This window comes from Panulirus ornatus, chromosome 19 (genome assembly GCF_036320965.1).
Source record: "Panulirus ornatus isolate Po-2019 chromosome 19, ASM3632096v1, whole genome shotgun sequence".
Taxonomy (NCBI): domain Eukaryota; kingdom Metazoa; phylum Arthropoda; class Malacostraca; order Decapoda; family Palinuridae; genus Panulirus; species Panulirus ornatus.
This window is the reverse complement of record NC_092242.1, coordinates 7,276,326-7,294,705: the sequence shown is the minus strand read 5'-3', so window position 1 is coordinate 7,294,705 and position 18,380 is coordinate 7,276,326. Positions and strand designations below refer to the sequence as shown.

The following is an 18,380-nucleotide window of genomic DNA, read 5'->3' as shown; positions in this document are numbered from 1 at the left end:
GCTTGTGCTCCTGTTTGCTCGACTCCCTTGCATTTCCTAAAAGACCAGACATTCTTCTCATGGTAAAACATGCATTGATATAGCCATTTTAAAGGAAGGGTGGCTGTTTTAACCAATTGAACCATCATCCTGTGCCATTGACTTTTTACAGCTTTGGAGTCTTTAAATCTTATAAGCACATTATGATGGGCAGTGGCATTTAGAATATTCCATACTAGATCCTGCTTTGCTTGTAGGAAATATCAAGAATGTTTAAAAAGATTTAATTTTTCCCAAAATATAAAGTTAATAAATGTGATTTACTAATAGTTTATCATGTGCAGTGTTACACTGTATCTCTGCTTGGATTTTTTTCTGAGATAAGCATAATATTTTGTCATTTTTTGTAATTTGTTTATTTCCTTACCCTATCAGAAACCCACATAAAGTGTGTAATAAGTATATCAAATAACTATGCTGTAGGTATAGTTGTTAGTTAAACAGGCACCAGTTAGTCCTTTTATTTTTTAAAAGAACGAGGGTTGCCTCAGCCTGTGTACTACTCATCTGTCTATGTCTAGTTTGTTTTCTCCTTGAGAGATTATGCATGCTCTTGTTTGCAGGGTACACAAGATTATAATCATTCAAAAGTTGAGTGCTTATGCACAGTTCCAGTGCAGTCCAGCCCAGTTGTACAGTTAGTTTACTGGTGTAGAAGTTTGAAAGTTATAGAATAAGAAGAAAAGTCAAGATTTGCAGACAACACTAAACTGGGAAGTTACAACAGATATTGAATGTGTAAACAAACTGACAGATTGGGCTTACAAGTGGCAGAAAGAATTTTATGATCAGTAGTGCAGTGTTTTATTTTTTCAGCAGTTAAATGATGAGATGTTTTCTGTGTCCCTTCTGAGACCACTTACACAAATTGTCAATATCTGTTTAATGTGTTACAATGAACAAAAGTTCTCTAACATCTAAATTGTTCTGGCAGTCTCCCCCTTTAATCCATTGTTTGCATAATCGAAAACTTTTGTCCATATTGACATCCCTTTCATCCACATATACTTTCATTCCATCTTTTCTACCCCACTTTGTCTCCATCCACTCATATCAAAGATGATCACTTTATCATTTATTCCTTATATTTATTTATTTATTTTGCTTTGTCGCTGTCTCCCGCGTTTGCGAGGTAGCGCAAGGAAACAGACGAAAGAAATGGCCCAACCCACCCCCATACACAATGTATACACACACACGTCCACACACGCAAATATACATACCTATACATCTCAATGTACACATATATATACATACACAGACACATACATATATACCCATGCACACAATTTACACTGTCTGCCCCCATTCACTCCCATCGCCACCTCGCCACACATGGAATACCTTCCCCCTCCCCCCTCATGTGTGCGAGGTAGCACTAGGAAAAGATAACAAAGGCCCCATTCGTTCACACTCAGTCTCTAGCTGCCACGCAATAATGCCCGAAACCACAGCTCCCTTTCCACATCCAGGCCCCACACAACTTTCCATGGTTTACCCCAGACGCTTCACATGCCCTGATTCAATCCCTTGACAGCACGTCAACCCCGGTATACCACATCGATCCAATTCACTCTATTCCTTGCCCTCCTTTCACCCTCCTGCATGTTCAGGCCCCGATCACACAAAATCTTTTTCACTCCATCTTTCCACCTCCAATTTGGTCTCCCACTTCTCCTCGTTCCCTCCACCTCCGACACACATATCCTCTTTGTCAATCTTTCCTCACTCATTCTCTCCATGTGCCCAAACCATTTCAAAACACCCTCTTCTGCTCTCTCAACCACGCTCTTTTTATTTCCACACATCTCTCTTACCCTTACATTACTTACTCGATCAAACCACCTCACACCACACATTGTCCTCAAACATCTCATTTCCAGCACATCCACCCTCCTGCGCACAACTCTATCCATAGCCCCCGCCTCGCAACCATACAACATTGTTGGAACCACTATTCCTTCAAACATACCCATTTTTGCTTTCCGAGATAATGTTCTCGACTTCCACACATTCTTCAAGGCTCCCAGGATTTTCGCCCCCTCCCCCACCCTATGATTCACTTCTGCTTCCATGGTTCCATCCGCTGCCAGATCCACTCCCAGATATCTAAAACACTTTACTTCCTCCAGTTTTTCTCCATTCAAACTCACCTCCCAATTGACTTGACCCTCAACCCTACTGTACCTAATAACCTTGCTCTTATTCACACACTTCTTTCACACACTTTACCAAACTCAGTCACCAGCTTCTGCAGTTTCTCACATGAATCAGCCACCAGTGCTGTATCATCAACGAACAACAACTGACTCACTTCCCAAGCTCTCTCATCCACAACAGCCTTCATACTTGCCCCTCTTTCCAAAACTCTTGCATTCACCTCCCTAACAACCCCATCCATAAACAAATTAAACAACCATGGAGACATCACACACCCCTGCCGCAAACCTACATTCACTGAGAACCAATCACTTTCCTCTCTTCCTACACGTACACATGCCTTACATCCTTGATAAAAACTTTTCACTGCTTCTAACGACTTGCCTCCCACACCATATATTCTTAATACCTTCCACAGAGCATCTCTATCAACTCTATCATATGCCTTCTCCAGATCCATAAATGCTACATACAAATCCATTTGCTTTTCTAAGTATTTCTCACATACATTCTTCAAAGCAAACACCTGATCCACACATCCTCTACCACTTCTGAAACCACACTGCTCTTCCCCAATCTGATGCTCTGTACATTCCTTATGCTTTTATCTATATACCCATCCCATCCCAGCATAACATCTTTTCCTCCATCACAGCTGGTATTGTCTCATTTCCCTATACCATATTTATATCCCCATTTTCTCTTTATTCATATTTTTGACCCATTCCAGTCAAACTGAATTCACCTCCACAGTATATATTCTTGTCATTTCATTCCTGTAACATTTTACATCACTCATCAGTACATTCAGATTGGTAGATGTGTACATTTTGATAAGCCTAGCCACAATGCCTATTCATACTTTTTAAAGCCTTTGCAAGGCTTCTACCAGGTTCCTGTTACTCTCACACCCTCCCCCTACTTCAGCAAGGACATGAGTGGAAGGAAGTAGTAGTAGGGAAAGAAATAACCGAGAAAGGGAAAATATTGATATTTAGGGATACTGGTGATAATTTGTGGATTTATGAATATTCTTTATCCCTGGGGATAGGGGAGAAAGAATACTTCCCACATATTCCCTGCGTGTCGTAGAAGGCGACTAAAAGGGGAGGGAGCAGGGAGCTGGAAATCCTCCCCTCTCGTTTTTAATTTTCCAAAAGGAGGAACAGAGAAGGGGGGCCAAGTGAGGATTTCCTTCAAAGGCTCAGTCCTCTGTTCTTAACGCTACCTCACCAACACGGGAGATGGCAAATAGTATGAAAAAAGAAAATATTTTTTAAGCCACTCAGCATAAGTATTGTCTCTTTTTAGTCTGTCCGTTCTTTACTTTGGAATTACGGGTCTTCAGTAAGATGTCATTATTATGCCAGACCAAATGGGTGGCTGTGTGGGTTGGCTAGAGAAATAAAGCATATGTGTGGAGTCAAAGAATAAAGATACTAAACTTATTTTTGTTCTGGTGTTTATGTGGACATCTAAGGCCAACTGATCTATTACCAGTGTAAGCATACAGCGTAGGTGGTATGAGATACACATCTCATTTCTGTTAAAATTTGATTGATTGGCTTAAAGAAATCTCAAAGTATTCTAGGAATACCGCATGAAGTGCAGTATTATTATTTTTATGGTTATTGATTTTTTTTCAGATTGTACCCGTAGATAAACTAATTAAAGGAAAATTCCAGGATAATTTTGAGTTTCTTCAGGTACGGCAATTTACATATGGTTGTTATGTTACTTAAACTTGACTTGCTTTAATATCTGTGTAGATAATGTTTGTATATTATGATTATAGAAAAATTCGTTGATAACCTTGAATTTCCTAAGTCATGGCAATTTATTACATCATTGAAGAAACACATTAGAATGTTACTAAGATAGAGAAAGATTACTGAAATAATTGTCTGCATGATATCTTGTCTATTTTCCAACAGTGGTTTAAGAAGTTCTTTGATGCTAATTATGGAGGGCAAGAATATGATGCTTTAGGAGCAAGACAAGGGGAACCATTGTTTGGCAAAAGTGGTCCAGCTCGAAAAGCAGTTCCTGCTGCCAATACTTTTCGACCTGCAGCACGCCCTGCTGCAGGAGGTAAGTTATCTAATTGCCTGTAATTATAACATTGCTTATGTGAGCTTGGCGGTGTTAAACATGGCCTATTGAGAATCAAGAAGAATTACTCAAATTGCTGTAGCTGATTTTTCCGGAGGGTAGTTAAAATATTTATACTTTGTAGTAAACCATGGGAAGTTTTGTAGGGCCTGGATGTGGAAAGGGAAGTGTGGTTTCGGTGCATTGTACATGACAGCTAGAGACTGAGCGTGAAAGAATGTGGCCTTTGTTGTCTTTTCCTAGCGCTACCTCGTGTGCGTGTGGGGGAGGGGGTCGTCATTTCATGTGGCAGGGTGGCGACGGGAATAAATAAAGGCAGCAGGTATGAATTACGTACATGTTTATATATGTATATGTCTGTGTATGTATATATATATGTAGACATTGAAATGTATAGGTATGTATATGTGCGTGTGTAGACATGTATGTATATACATGTGTATGTGGGTGGGTTGGGCCATTCTTTCGTCTGTTTCCTTGCGCTGCCTCGCTAATGCGGGAGACAGCGACAAAGTATAATGAATGAATAGATAAATAAATATAGATAGTAATGTATACAAAGTACACGCTGCTATACTGTGTTAGGTGAAATGTGGCAAGGTGGCTAGAATTAATAGTATTGCACCTGAAATCTTATGAGGGGATGACTGTTGATATGTTAGTTAGGATTGTCATTGTATGTATAAATCATGATGAGGTGCCAGAGGATTGGCAGAATTCATATATAGTGTCTTTGTGTAAAGGCAAGGGGTTCAAAGCTGAGGGTTCAGATTACAAAGGTATAAGTTTGTTGTGTTTACCTGGTAAGTAGTGTGGAGGAGTGGTGACTGAGAGGGTTGTGGCTTGTTCAGAGCATCAGAGTGGGGAAGCACAATGTGGTTTTAGAAGTGGTGAAGGGTATGTGGATCAGTTATTTACTTTGAAGAATGTGTGTGTGAAATATACGAAAGAAGCAGAAGGATTTGTATGTGGCATTTATGCAAATGGAGAAAGCAAATGATAGGTTTGGTAGAGATGCTTGTGGAAGGTGTTATGAATATATGGTGTGGAGAAAAAGCGATGAGAGGCAGTAAGTTTTTATTAAGGCATGGGTGTAAGTAGTTAGAGAGGAGGATGAGTGGTTCCACATGGAGATGAGTCTTTAGTAAGGGTGTGTAATGTCACCATGGCTGTTTAGTCTGTTTATTAATGGGGTAGTGAGGGAGTTGAATGCAAGGGTCTTAGATATCGGTGAGTGACTGGAAGAGTTTGTGAAAGGAGAAAAGTTAAGAATAGATATAAATAAAAGCAAGGTTATTAGGTTTAGTAGTACACAGAGAGAGAGGTTAGTTGGGTTGCAGGTTTAAATGGAGAAAAATCTGAGGAGGTGAAGTATTTTGAACCTGGGAGTGATATAACAGCAGTTGAAACTATGGAAACTGAGGTGAGACATGGAGTAGATGAAGAGATCGAGGTCCTGGGAGCATTTAGGAATTCATGGAAAGAGAGGTCACTATGTAGAAGGGCAAAGATGGGTATGTTTGAAGGTTTAGTAGTCCTGACTGTTGTGTGGATGTGAGGCATGGGCTGTAGATGAGAATGAATGAGTAAGGAATGACAAGGTAAGAAAGAAATGTGGTAATAAGAGGATTATGGTTAAGAGAGCTGAAGAGGATGTACTAAAATGATATGGACATATGAAGAAAATGAATGGAAAGTTGAGGGGACATGGAGAAGGTGAAGACCAAATTAGAGATGCAAGGATGAAGTGGATAAAATTTTAAGTGCTTGGGGCCTGAACATGCAGGAGGGTGAAAGGTGTGAATAGGATAGATTGAATTAGAGCAACTTGGTATGTAGGGGGCAATGTGATGTCGGTGGACTGAATCAGGGCATGTAAAGTAGCTGGAGGAAACCACTGAAAGGTGTGTGGGGCCTGCTTGTGGATTGGGTGCCATGGTTTCACTCTGTTACTCATGATAGCAGAAGAGGGTGTGTTGAAATGGTTTTGACATGTGGAGAGAATGATTGGGGGAAAGGTTGACAAAGAAGATATTTGTGTCAGAAGTGGAGGGAACAAGGAGAAGCAGGAGACCATATTGGAGGTGGAAGGATTGAGTGAAAAGGATTTTGAGCAATCAGGGCCTGAACATGTAGGAGTGTGAAAGGTGTGCATGGAATAAAGGTAATTTGGAATGATGTGGTATACTGTGGTTGACGTGCTGTCAGCGGATTGACCCAGGGCATGTGAAGCATCTGGGGTAAACCATGGAAAGGTCTGTGGGGCCTGGATGTGGATAGGAAGCTGTGGTTTCGGTGCATTTTCAAATGACAGCTAGAGATTTGAGTGTGAATGAATGTGGCCTTTTTCTCTGTGGGAATTGGCTCTGAATGGTAGGCTTGTTTGAGGTGCAGTTGGACAGATGAAGCCGTCAAGGTATATCATTGAATAGTGTGTAGGGCTTGGCTTTGGCTGGTAGGCTTGGTTTCTTATGCAGTATCCATGAAAGCTTGAATTTGATGTAATGAAATTAGGCTTATGTTCGTTTGTTATTGATGCTACCTTGCTAAGGCATGGAAAGTAATTGTATGTAAAAAAAAGATTTGCTGTCATGATATGTTATTTTGATTTATTGAGATTTTAGAAGGTGTACAACCATTTCTCCCCAAAAATTGGTTTCAGTTTGTGTTCTGAAAACACAACCCAAATTTATAATGGTGTAATTAAGAGCAAACCCATTTTGATTATCATGTGTGTCAGAAATGTATTGGCAACATTAAGTAAGGACCAGTGAACCCTTAACTTTTCATCTTATCCGAGTTGGCCATAATTGAGTTGTGTTTTTATCTGGATAGTATATGCTGTTTTAAAAAACAAATTATTTTGTTGTTGGTAACTAGGTTTAGTAAATCAGGTTGCTTTGGCTGAGGAAAGACTGGGTGAATATGTATTTGTGGGAAAGATGTTTTGTGAAGGAATCTTTGGATATATACAGAGGCCATGGTGTATGGAAAGTTCTACTTGACCCACTTTACTTAAATTTGGAAAGATGAGTATGATGCATATCGGTATATCACTACTTTTCTCTCCCAGTTTTCAAGGAACTATTAATTTCCCTTGGAAGGAAAATAAGATAAGCATAAAAAGTATGTTCACGAAGTGTTATTGAATAATGATATTGCTATCATTTTCAGGGGCTCGTCAAACTCCTTCCCGTATTGCCTCCAGACCAGTAGTTGGCAATCGTTCGCCTGGCACCAACAATGCACAAGTGGAGGAGCTTTCTGGTCAGGTATGGGTCTCTTCATTTGTAGAAAATGAACCGTGTTTCTGAGTTGCCTTTACAGCAGGGGATCACATGTCCACACACGCACATATACATACTTATACATCTCAACTTATACATATATATACACACACACACATAGCCCTTATTCATTCCCATCGCCGCCCCACCACACATGAAATGACAACCCCCTCCCCTGCATGTGCGCGAGTTAGCGCTAGGAAAAGACAGCAAAGGGCACATTCGTTCACACTCAGCCTCTAGCTGCAATAAATCGTCCAAATGCGTCTCTCTTCTCTTTCACTAATAATCTTACTTCTTCATCCCACCTGAGTACTCACTACCCTTTCTAATCAGCCCACCTCCCACGCTTCTCATGCCACAAGCATCTTTTGCGCAAGCCATCACTGCTTCCCTAAATACATCCCATTCCTCCCCCACTCCCCTTACCTCCTTTGTTCTCACCTTTTTCCATTCTGTACTCAGTCTCTCCTGGTACTTCCTCACACAACTCTCCTTCCCAAGCTCACTTATTCTCACCACTCTCTTCACCCCAACATTCTCTCTTCTTTTCTGAAAACCCCTACAAATCTTCACCTTCGCCTCCACAAGATAATGATCAGACATCCCTCCAGTCGCACCTCTCAGCACATTAACATCCAAAAGTCTCTCTTTCGCGCGCCTATCAATTAACACATAATCCAATAATGCTCTCTGGTCATCTCTCCTACTTACGTACGTAAACTTGTGTATATCTCTCTTTTTAAACCAGGTATTCCCAATCACCAGTCCTTTTTCGGCACGTAAATCTACAAGCTCTTCACCATTTCCATTTACAACACTGAATACCCCATGTATACCAATTATTCCCTCAACTGCCACATTATTCACCTTTACATTCAAATCGCCCATCACTATAACCCGGTCTCGTGCATCAAAACCACTAACACACTCCTTCAGCTGCTCCCAAAACACTTGCCTCTCATGATCTTTCTTCTCATGCCCAGGTGCATATGCACCAATAATCACCCATCTCTCTCCATCAACTTTCAGTTTTACCCATTTATCAATCTAGAGTTTACTTTCTTACACTCTATCACATACTCTCACCACTCCGGTTTCAGGAGTAGTGCTACTCCTTCCCTTGCTCTTGTCCTCTCACTAACCCCTGACTTTACTTTAAGACATTCCCAAACCACTCTTCCACTTTACCCTTGAGCTTCATTTCACTCAGAGCCAAAACATCCAAGTTCCTTTCCTCAAACATACCTCCTATCTGTCCTTTTTACTCATCTTGGCTACATCCACACACATTTAGACACCCCAATGTGAGCCTTTGAGGAGGATGAGCACTTCCCATGTGATTCCTTCTGTTTCCTCTTAGAAAGTTGAAAGCGACTAAAAGGGAAGGGAGCTGGGGGCTGGAAATCCTCCCCTCTCGTTTTTTTTTTTTAATTTTCCAAAAGAAGGAACAGAGAAGAGGGTCAGGTGAGGATATTCCCTCAAAGGCCCAGTCCTCTGTTCTAAACGCTACCTCGCTATTGCGGGAAATGGTATTAAGAATATATGGTGTGGGAGGAAAGTTGTTAGAAGCAGTGAAAAGTTTTTATCGAGGATGTAAGGCATGTTTACATGTAGGAAGAGAGGAAAGTGATTGGTTCTCAGTGAATGTAGGTTTGCGGCAGGGGTGTGTGATATCTCCATGGTTGTTTAATTTGTTTATGGATGGGGTTGTTAGGGAGGTAAATGCAAGAGTTTTGGAAAGAGGGGCAAGTATGAAGTCTGTTGGGGATGAGAGAGCTTGGGAAGTGAGTCAGTTGTTGTTCGCTGATGATACAGCGCTGGTGGCTGATTCATGTGAGAAACTGCAGAAGCTGGTGACTGAGTTTGGTAAAGTGTGTGGAAGAAGAAAGTTAAGAGTAAATGTGAATAAGAGCAAGGTTATTAGGTACAGTAGGGTTGAGGGTCAAGTCAATTGGGAGGTAAGTTTGAATGGAGAAAAACTGGAGGAAGTGAAGTGTTTTAGATATCTGGGAGTGGATCTGGCAGCGGATGGAACCATGGAAGCGGAAGTGGATCATAGGGTGGGGGAGGGGGCGAAAATTCTGGGGGCCTTGAAGAATGTGTGGAAGTCGAGAACATTATCTCGGAAAGCAAAAATGGTTATGTTTGAAGGAATAGTGGTTCCAACAATGTTGTATGGTTGCGAGGCGTGGGCTATGGATAGAGTTGTGCGCAGGAGGATGGATGTGCTGGAAATGAGATGTTTGAGTCCCCTCTAGAAAATGGAAATCCCTGCTGTTGTGTATAATTGACAGGAATGGCTGCTCTGAACTGTCTTCTGGATGAATGTGGAATGGCCTTGGTGCATGATATGAAGCAGCAGCAGCAAGGAACATGTGACCACTGCAGACTCGACAGAACTTCGTTGATAATAGAAGTACACTGTGTGGCGCAGAAGCAATTTGCAAAAAAATTTTCTTCTGGCATTGTTAGAACTGCTATGGATATAACAAATATGAGTTTTTAAGATGAAAAAGAAGAGGAAAAGGTCATTGCAGTTCTCGAACAGAATGATGGAGTAAAGGAGGAGGTGGAGGATATGGAGGAGATGAGGAGCGACCTGAGATTAAAGCCATCACTGAGGAGGAGCAGAGGGCCCTCGCCAAAAACTTAGACAAACTGGGAAAAGACAAATGGAAACTTCTCTTCAAAAAGCTTGGATTCAAAAATAATGAGATTGATTTTATTGAGAAAGATAAAGCAGAGAAGGAGGATAGCGTGGAGAGCCAAGTTGCATTTCTCCTGAAGCTTTGGGTGGAAAATGAGGGTGACGAGGCCAATAAGGAATATCTGCTGTACACACTTGGAGGGCTCAAAATGACAGCAGCTGCTGATGGAGTATTCACTTGATATTCTAAAGTAAATTTTTTTTTTTACAAAGTATCTTAAAAGGCATCATATTTTTATGTACACATTTGTATTGTATATGAAAGATTCATGTTTCATTTTTTCATTCATTTCAAGCTAGAAGTTTCAGTTTTCTAAATTTTTTCTTACATTTTTCATATGTATATATATGTATGTGTGTGTGTGTATATGTGCGTATGTATGTGTATGTGTGTGTATGTGTATTTTTTTTTTTTTTTTTTTTTTTTTTTTTTTTTATACTTTGTCGCTGTCTCCCGCGTTTGCGAGGTAGCGCAAGGAAACAGACGAAAGAAATGGCCCAACCCCCCCCCCCCCATACACATGTACATACACACGTCCAGACACGCAAATATACATACCTACACAGCTTTCCATGGTTTACCCCAGACGCTTCACATGCCTTGCTTCAATCCACTGACAGCACGTCAACCCCTGTATACCACATGACTCCAATTCACTCTATTTCTTGCCCTCCTTTCACCCTCCTGCATGTTCAGGCCCCGATCACACAAAATCTTTTTCACTCCATCTTTCCACCTCCAATTTGGTCTCCCTCTTCTCCTCGTTCCCTCCACCTCCGACACATATATCCTCTTGGTCAATCTCTCCTCACTCATTCTCTCCATGTGCCCAAACCATTTCAAAACACCCTCTTCTGCTCTCTCGACCACGCTCTTTTTATTTCCACACATCTCTCTTACCCTTACGTTACTTACTCGATCAAACCACCTCACACCACACATTGTCCTCAAACATCTCATTTCCAGCACATCCATCCTCCTGCGCACATCTCTATCCATAGCCCACGCCTCGCAACCATACAGCATTGTTGGAACCACTATTCCCTCAAACATACCCATTTTTGCTTTCCGAGATAATGTTCTCGACTTCCACACATTTTTCAAGGCTCCCAAAATTTTCGCCCCCTCCCCCACCCTATGATCCACTTCCGCTTCCATGGTTCCATCCGCTGACAGATCCACTCCCAGATATCTAAAACACTTCACTTCCTCCATATATATATATATATATGTATATATATATGTATATTATCCCTGGGGATAGGGGTGAAAGAATACTTCCCACGTATTCCTCGCGTGTCGTAGAAAGCGACTAGAGAGATGTGTGGAAATAAAAAGAGCGGGGTTGAGAGAGCAGAAGAGGGTGTTTTGAAGTGGTTTGGGCACATGGAGAGAATGAGTGAGGAAAGATTGACCAAGAGGATATATGTGTCGGAGGTGGAGGGAACGAGGAGAAGAGGGAGACCAAATTGGAGGTGGAAAGATGGAGTGAAAAAGATTTTGTGTGATCGGGGCCTGAACATGCAGGAGGGTGAAAGGAGGGCAAGGAATAGAGTGAATTGGAGCGATGTGGTATACCGGGGTTGACGTGCTGTCAGTGGATTGAATCAAGGCATGTGAAGCGTCTGGGGTAAACCATGGAAAGCTGTGTAGGTATGTATATTTGCGTGTGTGGATGTATGTATATACATGTGTATGGGGGGGGGTTGGGCCATTTCTTTTGTCTGTTTCCTTGCGCTACCTCGCAAACGCGGGAGACAGCGACAAAGTATAATAGAAATAAAAATAATATATTTTTTTATACATGTTCACCTTTTCCCATGTTAAGAACAGACGACTGAGCCATGGAGAGAATATCCTCACTTGGTCCCCTCCTCTGTTCCTTCTTTAGGAAAATTAAAAAACTGGAGGGGAGGACTTCCAGCCCCCACTACCTCCCCTTTTAGTCACCTTTTATGACATGCAGGGAAAACGTGGGAAGTATTCTTTCTCCCCATCCCCACATATACATATACTATATACATGTTGGAAAGAATCACAATTTTGGGAACTTATCGTGTTTCATTTTCACCGTGGACTCATAGGAATACTATATACATACATATATATACTTATTGAAAACTCCTCTCTCCTTCAATGGTTCTATAAATCCACCTCTTGACTCAGTGAACGTATTTGGTATTACTGTAACATCCACTCTTTCTTGGAAACCTTATATTATGGGAATAGCTAAGTCTGCCTCCAAAAAACTGGGTGCCCTGTTTAGATTTCGAAACTTCTTTTCTTCTGAACAGTTATTCTGTTCATACAAAGGATTGATTCATCCTTGTATGGAGTGCTAGTCTCACATCTGGGGTGGTTCTAGCTTTGCATCCCTACTTGACAGAGTTTATTTGAAAAATTAATATTCATGTTATTGAGGTTTATTGAGTAAACTTATAGTCTGATATTTTTTTTATTCCTTCCTTCTGTGACATTACATTCTGACTGGACCAACAAGTCAACAAAAATCGAGAAACTCAGCTTCATTTCCATCCACTTATGCTGTTTTGCCACACCTCATCCTGGCGACTGTCTTTCATTGCCTTTTCTTATTTTAGCTTCCAATTCACCATGACTCTCGCTCTCCACATGGACCTTGTCATAAATACACCACATGTACCTCCCTATCACGTGACATTTAGCATTCCTTCTGAGTACCAACTCCATATATTTATCACATCTTTGCTTGGTACACCTTTCCTGTCCATTACCCTTCCTTTCACTGCTATTTTTCTCCCTTTTTTTCTTACTTTATTTCCCTCCTCCCAGAACATTTTCTTATTTACCCAGTATTTCATTGATTCTCTCTCTCTCTCTCTCTCTCTCTCTCTCTCTCTCTCTCTCTCTCTCTCTCTCTCTCTCTCTCTCTCTCTCTCTCTCTTGTAGATTTTCCTTGGGTGTCTCGTAATCAGACAGACATATACCACCAAACACCATACTTATTAAGCTTGGTCAGTGACAAGAAGATAGATGAAGAGAGAATCCTCAAACTCGATTATGAATATATTAAATTGTTAGTTTTTATAATGTAAATCATGATATCATTTTAGAATATTTTGACTCATTTGCTGTTGCATATAAATGTAGTATTTATTTATTGATTATACTTTGTCACTGTCTCCCACGTTAGCGAGGCAGCGCAAGGAAACAGACGAAAGAATGGCCCAGCCCACCCACATACACATGTACATTCATAGACGTAGTATATACATAAATCTAGTATATCATGTTATTCATTTGCTGTTACATATAAATGCAGTATATTATGTTCCTTTATCTTTTACAGTTGATGGACTTGAGACTGACTGTCTCTGGTTTGGAGAAGGAACGTGACTTTTACTTTGGAAAACTTCGAGAGATTGAGGTTTTATGTCAAGATGAGGGTGAGAACAATGAATTAGTTTCGAAAATTCTGGATATCTTGTATGCCACAGAGGTAGGTGATATTGTATTTGGATCTCTGTATCTGATTTTGATAGGTAAAGAGATATTAATATTAGGTGGTTAATTATGTAAATTTTGATTATCTTTTTTACCATTATTGTATGATTAAAAAATTGAAAATATGGAAAACAGTGTTTTTGAATCAGTTTATTATATTATGAATGAAATTCACCAGCTTTTTTGATATTGTAATGAAAACATGTACCCATTAATGGAACTAGCTAAGAATAAGTGAGTGCAAAAAGCTTAAACAAAGTACAAAAAGTTATTCATTAGGTGCAGAATTCCTTCCCCATAATGCACAAATTGGTTAAGAAATGAGAATATTTAAGTAGCATGGAGTTATGGAGTACTGACTTTTGTTTGCTGTAAGTGTTTTGGCAAGTGATCCAAATATAATGGACTGCAGGTGCAGATTAGGGGAAGGAATAAGCATGTCTTCTGGCCATTTAGACCCTTTGAAGAGTTAAGTGTTATTGAAGTTTTAAGTCGGAAGTTGCGCATTTGTATAGTGTAGGGAAAAAGTTCTACACTCATGGAGCCTTATCTCTTGAACTCCTTTATCTATGCTGAGATTTTGCCATAGGCGGGGCTAGTGCTTAGCACTCACTGCAAAATATTTAGAGTAAGAATAAAGAATCGCATGTGTTTGTGTACTGATTGCCAGCAACCCACATGTATTTAAGACAAAGAAAGGAAAGCAATCTGCACCACGAAGGGAACTTGACAGCCATTGATTTGCTGGCTCGCTGCAATGCCATCATTCACCCTCCTGTACCAGGATGGTAGCACCTCACTGGTCAGTGATTACCTGCTACCTGTGTGTGTGTGTAGTCACCTATTTAGTGTAAGAGGAGGGAATTTTACAATTATCTAGCCACATCACTTGGACCTTGTGTAATGTCATAAGATTTTTTTTAAACTTGTGTATGAAGTCCATGTTTACTAATTCCTCATTCATTCTGTTCCATTCATCCACCTCTGTTATGATAAAAGTTACTTTTTTCTTTTTGGTATCATGTTATGGCCTCCAGAAGTTATATTCACCGTCTTTGTCATCGGTGCAATTTAAAAGCTTTAAAGTTGTCATCAGGTCACCCTTCGTTCTTCTATCTCCATGGTGGGTAAATGTAAGGCCTCTAGTCTTTCTTAATAATTCGGCTCTCTTAATGTTGGTGCTGTCTTTGTTGCCCTCTACTGGACTTTTTCAGTTAGCTTTTTGTGTTTCTTTGGGTTTGGTGACCAAACCTGTGAAGTATATTTTAGTTTTTGCCTTTTACAGGTTATGAACAGCTCCCTGAATGTTTTCTTATCCATGAACTTGGATGTAGTTTTGTTATTTGGCAGCAGACAATTAGCCTACATAACTAATCCTTTAAGATGGGACTTTAGAGACAGGTTAGGGATTAAGTCCACTCCCAAGTGTGTTTCACATAGATTCCTGCAACTTGATTCCACCTAGTTAATATTTGTATTGAGGCCTTCTTACACTGTAACCCATCCCTATTACTTTACATTTCTGCAATTGAATTTCAGTACCCATCCATCAAACCAAGTTTCATTTTATCTGGGTCCCTTTCTGAGTTGATGCAAAACTGCTTGCTCTCACTTTTCTCATGACCTCATGCATCATCTGGAAACATATTCTGATAGCCTTTTTATAGGTATCACAATACTTTTTAAGACCTTCTGTGTGTTCCTTCTCATTGGTGTTAGAGCTATATATATATTGTCTTCCATTGGGAAAACACATTTGAACATGTCATTCAGCTCCTTGCATATCCTTACATCATCCTCTAAAACTATTCCACTCTGAATCCCTTTGTCTGATTAGCTCCTCTTTAACTCTATATCATTGCTTTAGGTATTCCTTTCCAACCCTCAAAATTCACACATAACAAAAAAGTCAAGTATATTTTGTACACTTTCACTCTGATAATATGAAGTTTCGTAGATATTTTTGAACAGTATTTTAAGTAGTGTGGGAATAAGGCCTGAGATTCAAGTTATTTGTTATTGTGCTTGTTTAACTGAAAAATTGAATACTACATCTTTTCTGTTTCTTTCAAACTATTCGCCATTTCCCACATTAGCAAGGTAGCGTTAAGAACAGAGGACTGGGCCTCTGAGGGAATACAGTCCTCTGAGGGAATATCCTCACCTGGCCCCCTTCTCTGTTCCTTCTTTTGGAAAATTGAAAAAAAACAAGAGGGGAGGATTTCCAGCCCCCTGCTCCCTCCCCTTTTAGTTGCCTTCGACGACACGCAGGGAATACGTGGGAAGTATTCTTTCTCCCCTATCCCCAGGGATATCATATTTAATATTAAATGATAAATCTTATTATAATTGGTGTGATACATGGATAATTTTTTATAATTTTTTTTTTTTTTTTTTTTTTTTTTTTTTTTTTTTGCCGCTGTCTCCCGCGTTTGCGAGGTAGCGCAAGGAAACAGACGAAAGAAATGGCCCAACCCACCCCCATACACATGTATATACATACACGTCCACACACGCAAATATACATACCTATACAGCTTTCCATGGTTTACCCCAGACGCTTCACATGCCCCGATTCAATCCACTGACAGCACGTCAACCCCGGTATACCACATCGCTCCAATTCACTCTATTCCTTGCCCACCTTTCACCCTCCTGCATGTTCAGGCCCCGATCACACAAAATCTTTTTCACTCCATCTTTCCACCTCCAATTTGGTCTCCCACTTCTCCTCGTTCCCTCCACCTCCGACACATATATCCTCTTGGTCAATCTTTCCTCACTCATTCTCTCCATGTGCCCAAACCATTTCAAATCACCCTCTTCTGCTCTCTCAACCATGCTCTTTTCATTTCCACACATCTCTCTTACCTTTACGTTACTTACTCGATCAAACCACCTCACACCACACATTGTCCTCAAACATCTCATTTCCAGCACATCCATCCTCCTGCACACAACTCTATCCATAGCCCATGCCTCGCAACCATACAACATTGTTGGAACCACTATTCCTTCAGACATACCCATTTTTGCTTTCCGAGATAATGTTCTCGACTTCCACACATTCTTCAAGGCTCCCAGAATTTTCACCCCCTCCCCCACCCTATGATCCACTTCCGCTTCCATGGTTCCATCCGCTGCCAGATCCACTCCCAGATATCTAAAACACTTCACTTCCTCCAGTTTTTCTCCATTCAAACTCACCTCCCAATTGACTTGACCCTCAACCCTACTGTACCTAATAACCTTGCTCTTATTCACATTTACTCTTAACTTTCTTCTTTCACACACTTTACCAAACTCAGTCACCAGCTTCTGCAGTTTCTCACATGAATCAGCCACCAGCGCTGTATCATCAGCGAACAACAACTGACTCACTTCCCAAGCTCTCTCATCCCCAACAGACTTCATACTTGCCCCTCTTTCCAAAACTCTTGCATTCACCTCCCTAACAACCCCATCCATAAACAAATTAAACAACCATGGAGACATCACACACCCCTGCCGCAAACCTACATTCACTGAGAACCAATCACTTTCCTCTCTTCCTACACGTACACATGCCTTACATCCTCGATAAAAACTTTTCACTGCTTCTAACAACTTGCCTCCCACACCATATAATCTTAATTTTATATTTTGCTGTTATGAAAAAATTATCATTACATTGATTATATCAAGAAAAGATTTATAATGCAAGATGAATTATAATGTTAAACAGAATCAAATTTTTCAAATGTAGGTGTAATATTAAGGAAATGTGCATCATAGTGGCAACTCACTTGACACTCAGGCCTTATTCCTGCACTTTTTAGTCTATTGTTCTGACACACCTACTAAACTTCTGCCTATTATCAGAGTGATAATAGTCAATGAAATATGCTTCTTATTTTGATTTTCACTTTTTTTCATTGTTAAATGTCTTCATTCAGAATTATAAAAGTCTCCATACCACTTAAATAAAAAATGAGATTCACTGGGTTGTATGGAAAATGTATCCAAGATAGTAAGTAGTTAAACACAAATTGGGACGAGTTCTTTAGATTAAGTAACCTACATACAGTCACAAAAATATGCTATGAGAAGACTAGGACAAATAAGTATTGAGTTAATACCTAAGAAAAAAAGAATGCTAAATGGAAGACATTAAGGGACAGAAAACATGCTAAATGGAAGACATTACGGGACAGAAAACAGTGAATAAATAGATGAGCATGGAAGAAGAAAAGGATAGCAATGTAAGTACAAGAAGGAAAGAGCTTGATGAGAATATAAAAAACATGGGTAAGGAAATGATAAAATCCCATTGAAGAAAACAGAAAATCAATGAAGAAGCAAGTTATACAAAACATATAGAGACTTGTAGAATCACAGTTCACGTACATGAAAAAAGCAAAAAAACAAGAAAAGAAAATGGAACCTTTTAGGTGTGATAAAAGAACAGAAATGTCTCCAAGGAAATATGCAGAATGTTAAGTGAAAAATACAAATTAGAAATCAGCTCAGAATACAATGAGGAATTGATTAATGAACTGTTTAAACATAACAAGAATGCAATCATAGATATAGAGGTGTCACATATATC

At 40.1% G+C, this 18,380-nt stretch overlaps 1 protein-coding gene across 3 annotated transcripts in view; it reads left to right on the top strand.

Moving 5' to 3' along the window:
• LOC139755361 (microtubule-associated protein RP/EB family member 1-like) overlaps window positions 1-18,380 on the top strand; it is a 38,283-nt gene that overhangs the window by 10,701 nt on the left and 9,202 nt on the right. For all 3 annotated transcript variants that reach the window (XM_071673541.1, XM_071673539.1, XM_071673540.1), the window contains exons 4-7: window positions 3,846-3,905; window positions 4,134-4,290; window positions 7,486-7,583; window positions 13,638-13,787. In XM_071673541.1, the coding sequence (XP_071529642.1) occupies window positions 3,846-3,905; window positions 4,134-4,290; window positions 7,486-7,583; window positions 13,638-13,787 (465 nt within the window). The remainder of the gene's footprint in view (window positions 1-3,845; window positions 3,906-4,133; window positions 4,291-7,485; window positions 7,584-13,637; window positions 13,788-18,380) is intronic.